The sequence below is a fragment of the Myotis brandtii genome, unplaced genomic scaffold (assembly GCF_000412655.1).
Source record: "Myotis brandtii unplaced genomic scaffold, ASM41265v1 scaffold2814, whole genome shotgun sequence".
Lineage (NCBI taxonomy): Eukaryota > Metazoa > Chordata > Mammalia > Chiroptera > Vespertilionidae > Myotis > Myotis brandtii.
In genome coordinates, this window is record NW_005360738.1 from 146,398 (window position 1) to 158,799 (window position 12,402).

At 43.5% G+C, this 12,402-nt stretch overlaps 1 protein-coding gene and 1 long non-coding RNA gene across 2 annotated transcripts in view; one reads left to right on the plus strand and one right to left on the minus strand.

The window, feature by feature from the left end:
- Positions 1-11,176: 11,176 nt before the first annotated feature.
- LOC106726561 lies at positions 11,177-12,402 on the minus strand. Its single transcript, XR_001362626.1, has 2 exons — positions 12,343-12,402; positions 11,177-11,598 (listed from the first exon to the last, which is right to left on the minus strand). It is a non-coding gene; the product is annotated as an uncharacterized LOC106726561 (long non-coding RNA).
- Positions 11,592-12,402, plus strand: part of ZNF165 (zinc finger protein 165) — a 7,388-nt gene continuing 6,577 nt past the window's right edge. Inside the window, exon 1 of the mRNA XM_005869007.2 lies at positions 11,592-12,165. Coding sequence (XP_005869069.1) covers positions 11,988-12,165 — 178 coding nt within the window. The 5' untranslated portion in view covers positions 11,592-11,987. The remainder of the gene's footprint in view (positions 12,166-12,402) is intronic.

The following is a 12,402-nucleotide window of genomic DNA, read 5'->3' on the forward strand; positions in this document are numbered from 1 at the left end:
GACATTACGGCTGAGAGACACCTAATGAGACGGAAGGCAAGGGGCTGGCTGGGCGGAGACAATGCAATGTTCCTAAGCTGACAATCACGTGTGTTCCTCTCAGGTCCCTCTACGTCAGCCTTCCTCGCTGGGAACGCTCCCATCCCGGACCCAGCCGTGAGCTCTGCTTGCAAAAATGCCTGGTGCCGTGAATGCGGAACCCGGCATGTGGTGCCTATGCCAGCTTATACTGACTAGTCCTCAAGGTATCTGAAAAGAAAGCACTTAGAAGTAGGGAAGTACTTATTCTCTCTAGAAAGTTCAATTATATTTTTTTCATAAGTGCCAAATGCCTCAAGAAGAGGCAAAACAAATTGTTCAATTATCTATCACTCAGTGCCTCCAACACCACAACCCAGATCCCTAATGTGGGTCATGCATACTTTGAATAATTTATGTAGCTGAGTTTCATGACATTTATGTTTGACTTTCTGAGGCAATAGAGAATAAAGAAGAAAGGATACAAAGAAAGACCATAAGGTATTTGCTTCAAATAAAAGGAAAAATTTCTTGCTTATAGTCAATACTTCATACTTCATTTATGACAGAAGAAAACTAAGGGGTTGTCTTAAACTTTTTGAAGATTGTTCATCTCTGCTTTACCATCCATGACCAGGATGATCCTGGACAGAGGCCGAGAAGAAGCAGATGGACTCGGGAGCTGCTGGCATCTTCATGATTGGGTGATGTTGGCTTCTTCACGTTCACATGAGTGACTGCAGCCCCTCCCCAGTTGTGACGGAAATTTAGGAGTATTGCCACCATTATCGTTAGGAACTGGATAAAAGATAGACTTAGCAATTTCTCAGTTAAACTCCCTCAAAACTTTTAAGAAAGTTCCGTTCAAACTGGAGTCCTCAGAAAAAACACAAAAGCAAATACCTAATAAATTGTTCTCCAAATATATCGTTTTCAGATATAAAGTGCATATTTTTCTATTCTGAGCAGTAATTCTTACACTTTGTTCAGATAGAATAGAATTGTATTGTAGATTAGTTAGGGCTTGTGAGAATGGCTTTGTGGTTTAGTTCTGATTATAGAAAATATTTTGTTATTTCCCCCCCAAATACAGTTGAATCTTCCTACTTCATAAGCTCAGTAAGAGGCAGCCCGGAGCCGTGGTGATGTTTGTTAAGGGCCTGATGAATGCAGCTAGTCTCCAGAATGTGGAGCCTCGTTGCTTAGCACGTCCCATCTCTTCTACTGAAAAACAAGGTACAGCACGTATCCTACTGGCACAAAAAGATGCGGCACATTTCTAAATAAACAAAAATCCTCTTAGAATCAATCTCTAGTAAACAATGGTTATCACAATTTTTAAAATCTCATCTGTATGTTCTTTAGATATTACCTTAGAATCAATAATATTATCTCCCCCTTGACCCCACAAGTGCTAAGTTGTATTGTACTTGTCTCTAAAAAACACAGAGCCCTTATGATAGGTTATAGGCAATAATGACTTTCAGAGTAAGATATTAAGGGTAAAATGGTCATTGTGTCCTTAAGGACATTATGATGGCCCAGCGTCACCTTCCACTTAATTTATAAAGTTTACTTAGTTTACTCACTTAGGCACAAAGTAGGAAAAATCAAATATATTCCAACCTTTCTGCCATTTCATGGGGATGACAGAATACCCTCCATAGTAAAAACAAACAAACAAACAAACAAACAAAAAACCAGAAGCATTTTGTTTTGTCCTGTATGCATACATTCTTCCTCTCACTGACCCTTGCTTCATCCTTACAGACTGGCCTTTACATAGATGGAGGTTTAGGTAAAAATGAACATCAGGATTCCGCCTGCTGTGTACAATCACATATCTTTTAGCCATGGTGCTCAAACTTCCTCCAAGAGAAAGAAATATTACATATATGCTCACGTGTGATTTCATGCTTCCTGTGATTGTAAATGAAGAGCTTTGAGAAGGGAGCTCAATCAATGCTTATTAAACTGATTATTAGCTCATTTTCCATCTTGTCTTGATGGGTCGTGTAAGACAACCTTAATCTATTATATATCTTGTCTAGGTTCACCTTTTTCCTCATCCACTCATTCAGCAAATATATACTGTGACAGACACTGTTTTGGGTCCTGGAACAAAACACACAGAGAAAATATCCCCACAGCATTGAGTTTGCATTTAGTGGGTAAGAGAAACAACAGGGTAACAGAAAAAGGGAACTCGTGATAGTATGTTCATAAGTGCTGTGAAGGTAAGTGTCATGGATAGGTGCTGGGAAGTAGGGAGGGCTGCAGTTTTAAGTGCAGAAGAGCTTGGAAATATGTTCAAGCAAAGACCTGCTGGAGGTAAGGAGGCAGGTAGAGTGGATTTTCTGGGCGGGGGGGGCTCCCGGCAGAGGGAGCAGCCAGCACAATATTTAGGTCCGGAAGACAAGGAGGCACCAGAAAAGGATTGAACGGTGTCCACAGATATTTGGAGGGAAATCAAGGGTTATACTGGAAGGAAAGAAAGAAAGTGTTTCCGGAAGGAATGAGTGATCAACTGTCCGAGCGCTGCTAATAGTCCAGTGAGATTAGCACAGAAAACTGACCAGGAGATTCAGGAACATGGGTCTCATTCGCAAACCAGCAAAGAGCGGCGTCTGCACCTGAGAGGGTGAATTCCCAACTGAGTGAACACAGGAAACAAGACATAGATGGGTCTGAAATGGAGGCAGTGAATAAAATAAAACCTGCCTAGGAGTCTATAAAGAGAAGCACTTCAAATTCACCCTTTTGCAAAACAAATTGTTCCACTAAAATAATTGTAAAAGCTTTGTAACTAAAATAAATGTTATGCAAAGTTGTTGTTAAAATTTTGTTGCATGTATATAGTAATAAACATAATATACTTTATTAACATCAGAAATACTTATTTACTTATAATCTCCCTTAGAGTGGTTCTCCCATCACCGCTTGTGGCAATTTCATGTACATATTCATAAAGTGATTGTGACAATCTACAGGAGTAATAGTTCACACAGAATGATTAATAACATCTGTTAAACGTTCATGGTTTGAAGGATCTGCCCAAATATTTCCCACCTGTTATGAATTCCACACAGTCTAATTGTTGGTAATATGTGAAAATGAAATCAACAGAAGGAAAGGGAATGTGTTGGACACTGAATTTTTGAGTTCTGACACCAATTCACCATGCACAGCCAATGAATGTTCAGAGTTACTGTTAAGCTGGTGTCATAACTTTTGGGATCTTGAGGGCCAGAGTTAAGTACTAGAATGGACTGGTGGTGTTTTCAGGTGCTGTCTGTATATTTAATTTTACTGCCCTACAAAAGACCAATGTGTTAAGTACAGTAGAGAGGCAACTGTCAAAATTGTGTATATGCAGCATTATTAGTGATGTTTTTAATGTAATTTAAAAATTTGTGTAAGTACATCCTAGGCCATAAATTTCTATATGTGAATGTATTTTAGAGATTTTTAGAGATATATTTTATTACATGTGAGGTATATGCAGATCCAGTTTTGTAGAATTATGAGATACATATTTAAAATAATCTCTCTCCCTCTGTCTACACCACTTTCTTATTCTTTTCCTAAAAAAAAATATGTTTTTATTGATTTAAGAGAGAAAGGAAGGGAGAGAGAGGGAAACATTGATGAGTCAATTGGCTGCCTCATGCACGCCCCCTACTGGGGACCGAGCCAGCAACCTGGGCATGTGCCCTGACCCGGATTCCAGCCAGCAACCTCTTGGGGTGTGGGAAGATGCTCAAACAACTGAGCCGCACCCGCCAGGGCTCTTTCTTATTCTTTTTGATTGCTCTCTGTTTTTTCCTCATCCCCACTTTCTCTGACATAGACAATGTATATTCTTGCAGTACTTTTGAATTTTAATAAACTCACTCTGAAGCAGACCTTTTATACCTATGACTGATGCAAACACAAGGGCCATTATTTTATTTTTCATAGTAAATAGCAATGATATTACTTTTCTGTAATAATGTGGAACTAAATTGGTACAAGATATGTCCATTTCAACCACTACATCATCTATTCAAATAGTTGCATGTGAAACCCATGTCTTTTGACATGATATGTCCCTCTAACTTTTCTTCTAGATGCCTTTTGAAGTGCTAGAGGCTTGGTCTTGAAATGTGTGCTAACAAAGGCTGAAACAGACGGTGGAAGTTCTGGGTTTCTCTGATGAGGCCTCACCTAGAGCTAGTCCTCTCTGGTTCTTTAATCCTCTATATCTTCACTCTGCTGGGAAACACACCATCACCACATTGTCCTTCCTGGGCCCACACCTTCACACCCGAATGTCCTTGTTCCTCTCCAGCTGTTTTTCAGATCCCTGCTCCACTGCCAGCATCGCTCCCCTGCTCTGGGAAACCTCGGTGAACAGGCAGATCTGTCTCCTGTGGTGGCTGTGGGTCCAGCTGCGACCTCTCCAAGGCTGGGACCTGCGGAACACATGCTCTCAGGAGCTGTGGCATGACCGCGGCATCGCTGTTCGAGGCCTCTGATCACCCCCCCACCCCGTCCCTGTGCCCTCTTGGCTTCTGCTTCACGGCTCACGGGTTTTGCTAACTCTTTATTGCAAAGAGCACTCATCTTTTTATCTTTCACTTTATTACAGCAGTGATTGTCAGCCATTTTCATCTCACAAAGATCACATATGGTTGCATCTCGTTCCTCCAGCATGAAAATCGCGGTGGTCAGTGATGTGATTCCCAGAGCCCATGAGTCTGCGTTTGTGAAGTGGGACCCCATTGCTCCAGGGCTCCCCCAGCTGCCCGGTTTTCTGACCCACGTTCATGTAGCCACACAATTACATCGATTACTCCATTATTTCCTCAGACTCCCTGGACTTTATTTGGTAGAAAATAAATAACTTTGCCTCTTTCACAGAGTGACATTTAATTAAAGAAAACACATGGTTGTGTTTTTTTTTTAAATCAAAGCAGCGAATCAATTTGTAGAACTGACCCAAATCACAATTTGACTGATAAAATCTAGCACAGTTTCCACTAGGCATTTGTAAAGTAAACTTCATGCTAATTCTGTGGGCTTGAGGAGGAATACAGGGGCCAAACAGGGGGCGAGGGGCTGGCAATCTGAGTCTGTGCCCGTGACCCGTGTCCTAGGGCACATTCTGGTCAGCCTGTAATGAAGTCACTGCCCCTTCCTTAGGCAACAGTCTGCTTTCCTGGTGCTCCCAGTTTGCAGGGGCCACGGGCCAGGCATTTAGATGCAATCTCACTTCCCCATTCTTACTGACTCAGGAGGGGCTGTGAAACCCACCACAAAAGCCTGGTAGTTAGGAAACAGATAGGAAACAAAGAAATTTAGGAATATATATAAGGAGTAATCTCACTGTGTAGGGGGTTCAGGCTTTGGGTCTTCGGATCCCCTGAGCTAGCATTGCTGCTTTAAATAAAGGGTTTTTCCTGAATCTCTGAGTACTCGTGTTTTCCGGTCGCCTGGTAAATTCTGCAACAGGCTCAAATGGAACCTGTAAACACAGTACTACCAAAAGCATTTTTACACAAACTACTAGGTTTTTTTAAATTAAGCTATGACAATGTAATGGAGCACATAAGTTTGGAAGGAAGAGCAGGTAGGACAGTACTTTGTTTTTTACTTTTAAATAGTTTGCAGTTCTTTATATTTACATAAAATTAATTAATGTAAATAACTAAGAAGAACATGCAGGATATTGATTCATCCCCCACCCCCTCTCGTTTTCTAAGTAAAAAGAAAACAGAGTCTGTCCATCAGTTCATTGGATAATTGACCTATCTGCCCTGACAGTTAGGTTCCAAGGATGAGAAAGGATGGATGGAATTATAGTCGGATAAACTGAGGAATGGGAAATGCTTGGACCTATTGACAAAAGCAGTTTTTCTTAGGGCCATTTCTGCTTTCTGGTAAAATTGAACTATGGTGCCCTAACCGGTCTGGCTCAGTGGATAGAGTGTCGGCCTGCGGACTGAAGGGTCCCAGGTTCGATTCTGGTCAAGGGCATGTACCTTGGTTGCGGGCACATCCCCAGTGGGGAGTGTGCAGGAGGCAGCTGATTGATGTTTCTCTCTCATCGATGTTTCTAACTCTCTATCCCTCTCCCTTCCTCTCTGTAAAAAAATCAATAAAATATATATTTTAAAAAAATTGAACTATGGCTACACTGACTCATTGATTCCCTCTGGGTAATTGTGGGGAGTCTTAAGAGATTGTGGATGATGTAGTCAGTGAGTAATATTTACAACTAAGGTGGCAGAAGAGCAATTTCCAACTTTTGCAGTTCTTTAGGGAAGTTGGAAGAACAAAACCGTAGAGATCTCATTAGAATGATGATTAGCAAGGAGCTCAGCTTGTCTTCTCCATGTCCACAGGGGAATTCGCCCAGAGAAGATGGAGCTCATTAACCTGTTCTCTGCAGGTGTTCAGCGATTAAAAGTTCCTAAAGCTCATAAAGTGGAGGAATCTCCAGGGTTATCTGTCTCAGAGGGAGACCTTGATTAAGGGCTGATTGCCATGGGAGCGAGGGGTGTGGGCACCAGGCACTCAGCCTCAGAGCCGCTCAACAGCCCTGGGGTTCCCCCAGCAATATCTTCAGCACCATCAAATCCCAACTTTCCTAACATCCCTGGAACGCCATCCCTCCCTTCAGGATGGCATCTTACCCAGCAGGGACCTCGCTGAGCATGGAGAAGAGCTGGTCTCTCCCAGGGTCACTCGTTTTTATTCTCTTGTGCTTGTTAGTGGCTCCTTGTTTCCACTCCACGATGTTTTCACGTCCCATCAGTATTGTGTTCACTGCCCTGCTGCTTGCAAAGTGTTCATACGTAGGTAATCAATAGTTGTTGACAATATCAGTTAATGTATAGAGTACAGTAAATAGGCTCTGGGAAGACTCGCTACCTTTTTCAAAGGACATTTTGAAACAAAAATAAGGATAAGTAATTTTTTTTAATATATTTTATTGATTTTTTACAGAGAGGAAGGGAGAGAGACAGAGAGTCAGAAACATCAATGAGAGAGAAACACCAATCAGCTGCCTCCTGCACATCCCCCACTGGGGATGTGCCCGCAACCCAGGCACATGCCCTTGACCGGAATCGAACCTGGGACCCCTCAGTCCGCAGACCGATGCTCCATCCACTGAGCCAAACCGGTTTCGGCGGATAAGTAATTTTTGATGGAGCAAATTCTGAGAGCAAAAGTATTGACTTCATATGGACAATGAAATGGTGACTACACCTTATTTCTTCTTCATGTATCTCTACCATTAGTACACATTTCGTAGTTTTTGACCACTATGTATATGTGGGTTAAAAATAAACAAAATGGAGAAATATAAATCTATCAAAACAGGTGATACATAATAAAATTGAAGACTCACATATACTGTTGTTGCAGAATTTACCAGGAGACTGAAAAATACACAGGAGTCCCCGGAGATACAGGAAAAACCCATTTATTTCCAGATGTGCTAGTACTGTGACTCAGGGGAGCCTGTTTCCAAATCCTGAGCAGGTCAACATGGAGGAAGCTTTCTCTTTATACCCCTTGGTTTCTTTGTCCCCCAAATATGGATCAGACTTCCAGACCTTTTGCGGGCTCTGCAAAAAGCCCCGTGTGTTTGGATGGGGGATTTGAGACCACACCTTAAAGCCTGTGCTGATAACCCCTCTGGGGGTTGTGTATGGTTCATGGTTTATGGCCTCTGTAAAATGTGAGTATTTAGGTAAATAGGTCTTGCAAGTCCAGATAAGTAAGGAAGAGGCAGTGACTTGATTATAGGCTAACAGGAATGTGCATTAGGGATACTGGTTAACTAGGTAGAGTCAGGCTGCTAGCAACCGCCCCCCCCAAAAAAAGTCTTATTTTCCTCATCTCTGTGTCTGATAAATTTCATGCATATGGAAACGCTCTCCCACATATACTCAAGAGATAACCAGAATGTTATGTCTGCTTTACTTGTAATAGCAGAGAATTGGGAGGCACCTAAATGGATATCAGTAAGAGCCCTGATTAGTGCCCTGTGGTCTGTTCATGCAAAGGTATATATTACAGTACAGAAAAGGCCTAAATGGATAAATCTCAAATGACATAAAATGTGAAGAAAGTTTTGCATTGGTTGGAGTGATTTTGCAGGGAGTTGTGAGCCCTGTGAACAGTTTAAAGTTTGCAACGATTGCAGTGGAGGGCTTGGGCAGAAGTGAGTCCCTGCTCTGGTTTAAACTGGGATGTGCCACCAACAGACTTACACTTTTGTGCCAGCCTTCTCACTGGCACGTGGGAATCAATGTGAGGGGAACAGGCTTGAGGCTAAGAGAGAAATTAGGAAATCATTGCAGTAACTTGGGTGAGCCATGGCAATGGAAAGTAAAAACAAATTTAAAAAATATCGAGATACCGAGGAGGATAAACCCACAGAGTATTTATCCCATGCAAACAATGAGGAAAAGGACTGACTCATGGGTGATGCTTAAACTTCTGACTTGACCAACTGAATCCTCTTCATAATCCCAATTCCTAACATCTCTGTCAAGCAACAACTTTTATTTTTTCCAGCTGACTTACTCTTTACCATCCAACCTCTCCCACCCATTGAGTTTACCACTTTTTCTTACTCACCACAATCCTATCCTTCCTTTTCTCCTTAGCCAACATTTGCAATATCACAACTTGTCAACCCTGTACCACTCCTAATGCAGCTGAATAAGACTGGAGAAAACTCAGTTTCATTTTAAATATACGCCCACATACCTCAAGTAAACTCTTAGTGTTGCCAGGCAATTGTATTATACTTCCTTAACCCTTCCCTTTCCACTTTCATGAATAACTATTTCACCTCTTCTTCTAGTTCCTTAGATCACCCATACCTCCTTGCTCACTCTCATTCTCAGCTGATAAACTTTATGCCCCAATTTACTGAGAAAACGGAAGCAATCATAAAACACTTAGGGAGTACTTGTGATGTGCATGAAAGCCTGCTGTGCATTTTCACAAATTCCATATTATTTAATGTGTAGAAAGAAAATGATAGTAAGAGAGAATTAGGAAAAGCAGGATAGAATATTCCAGTTAACATGATAAACAAATACTAAGATAAATAGGCCGTGAATAGTTATCCTAATTAAAGAAATTAAATTGCAGCATGAAATTAAATAAATCCTTCTGAGACTTTTAGTAGTTTGCACATTCCATTGCTTTAATATACTTGAAGTGTTAATAAGATTGTGATTCCTGGGGGGGGGGGGGGGGGAGATTGTGATCCCTTCTTCTTATTTCACAGTGAAAAGAAGCATCAGAAAGAACAAACTCCTGCCCTGCCACTGCAGCTCAGGGGCTGAGCGTCAACCTATGAATCAGGAGGTCACGGTTCAATTCCCGGTCAGGGCAAATGCCCAGGTTACAGACTCCATCCCAAGTAGGGGACGTGCAGGAGAATCAATTAATGATTCTCATCATTGATGTTTCTGTCTCCCTCTCCCTTCCTTTCTGAAATCAGTACAAATATCCTATATAATAAAGAGGTAATATGCAAATTGACTCTCATGCCCTTGCACAAGATAGCCGGCCCCATGTGGTCAAAGATGGCTGCCACAAGATGGCCGGCAGGGGAGGGCAGTTTTGGGGGACCAGGCCTGCAGTGGAGGGCAGTTGTGGGGAACCAGGCCTGCAGTGGAGGGCAGTTGTGGGTGATCAGGCCAGCAGGGGAGGGCAGTTGTAGGGGACCAGGCCTGCAGGGGAGGGAAGTTGTGGGGGACCAGGCCTGCAGGGGAGGGCAGTTAGGGGCAACAAGGCCTGCAGGGGAGGGCAATTGGGGGTGACTGGGCCAGCAGGGAAGGGCAGTTGGGGGTGACTGGGCCAGCAGGGGAGGGAAGTTGGGGGCAACCAGGCAAACAGGGGAGGGCATTTAGGAGCGACCAGGCCTGCAGGGGAGGGCAGTTGGGGACGATTGGGCCAGCAGGAGAGCAGTTAGGCGTCGATCAGGCTGGCAGGAGAGTGGTTAGGGCAGGGGTGGGGAAACTTTTTGACTCGAGGGCCACAATGGGTTCTTAAACTGGACCGGAGGGCCGGAACAAAAGCATGGATGGAGTGTTTGTGGGAACTAATATAAATTCAAAGTAAACATCATTACATAAAAGGATAGTCTTTTTTTTTTTTTAGTTTTATTCATTTCAAACGGGCCAGATCCGGCCCACAGGCTGTAGTTTGCCCACGGCTGGGTTAGGGGGTGATCAGGCTGGCAGGCAGAAGCAGTTAGGGGCAATCAGGCAGGCAGGCAAGCGGTTGGGAGCCAGCAGTCCCAGATTTAGGCAAACCGGCATTCAGACATCCCTCGAGGGGTACCAGATTGGAGAGGGTGCAGGCTGGGCTGAGGGACACTCCCCACCCCAGTGCACAAAGTTTGTGCACCGGGCCTCTAGTATTAAAGAAAGAAAAGAAAGAACAAGCTGCCTTTGAAGTCCCTGACCGCCAGCCTCTGTGCTCACATCCTCTCGTTCTGTTGCTATGAACTCTTGCACTGAACCGTCCCTCGTGGACTGAATACTTTTTCTTTTCAGCTCCTTCCTTTCTTGTTTCTTTTCTGCACTTTCATTTTACTGCTGGAGCATTCCCTTCCCTCCAGTCTATAAGCAAGTCCTTTCTCGTATGTCAAAGATCATTGTTTGGATTTTCCATCCTCTACAGCAGTGGTTCTCAACCGTCCTATGCCGAGACCCTTTAATACACTTCCTCATGTTGTGGTGACTCCCCAACCATAAAATTATTTTCGTTGCTACTTCATAACTGTAATTTTGCTACTGTTAGGAATTGTAATGTAAATATCTGATATGCAGGATGTATTTTCATTGTTACAAATTGAAATAATGAAAGCAGTGATTAATCACAAAAACAATATGTAATTATATATGTGTCTTCTGATGGTCTTAGGCAACCCCTGTGAAAGGGTCGTTCGACCCCCAAAGGGGTTGCGACCCACAGGTTGGTGACCCACAGGTTGAGAACCACTGACCTACAGGCTTTCCACTTCAAATTCAGCCTTTTGCAAATCAAATTCATCCTTTCGTAAAGCTAATTCATGCTTTTGCAAAGCAAACTTTTCTACTAAAATAATTTCAAAAGCTTTGTAACAAAAATAAATCATAAGCAAAGTTGTTAAAATGTTTTATTGCATGTATACTGGTATAGTAATAAACATAAAATACTTTTTAACGTCAGAAATACTTATTTACTTATAATCTCCCTTATAATGGTTCTCCTGTCGCCGCTTGTGGCAATTTCATATACATATTTATAAATTAGGATAATCTTCTGGAGTAATGGTCGCTACGGAATGGTTAATAAACGTTCATGGTTTGAAGGATCTGCCAAATATTTCTCGCGCAGAACTTAACCTTTGAAAAAACTCCTTCAATGGGAGTCATCATTGGAGAATATGGTTGCAGGAATAGTAAGGAATGCCTGGTCTCACCAACGAGATCACAGTACTTCCTGGGTTTGTGGAGGCTTACATTGTCCAAAACCAACCACACATCCTCCAAATTATCTTCATCCAATTTCCACAGTAATCTGTGGAGAAATTCGCAAAAAAAATATTTGAAGTAACTGAGGATTTTGCAAAAGGGTGAATTTGCTTTACAAAATGATGGATTTGAAGTGGAAAACCTATAAACACTAAGACACATTATCAAAGCAATGACAGATCAAAAAGATACAATGGAAAGCCAAAAGTAATACAAGGAAAGGCAGGGGGTGGGAATGGATGGAGGGTCCGGAAAGTGCGGGAAGGCTTGGCAGAGGTCAAGTGCGCGCTGTGTCCATCACGTGGGGTTGGACTTCCCAGCCCGACCGAGGCGGAGGCCCTGCGGCTGCGCCAGGAGCGCCCGTCCACGACGGCGCCAAGCCGAGAGCAGACTCCGCCTCTTTCAAGCTCCGAGGATTTCAGGACCGGGGCAAAGATGCCTGGGAAATGGAGTCCGAGCGCCGAGGAGACCCGGAGGCTTCTGGGAATCGCAGTCCAAAGCTGGTGTGTCTTCCGCGCAGACTCAGAAGTGTCCGAAGACGGAAACGTGAACAAGTGGCGCGACGCTGTCCTTCCCCCGGAAGTGTCCGATCGGAACCAGTCCCGTGGGAGAGGTGAGTCCGGGCTTGGGGATCCGGGTGACCGGCCCTTTGTCTTCTGCAAATACCCAGTCCCCGCCATGTTCCCTCCCGAACTCGGAGGGATCCCGAGGGAAGGGGGAACTGGGTTCGGCGTCCAGAGGGCATTCGCACCCGCCCCTTTGGAGGGGAGCATGTGGTTTCCATAGTTACCAGCGCGCTAGCGTCTCCGGAGGGACGAGGGCGTGGCCAGGAGAGGCGGGCCGTCCTGCA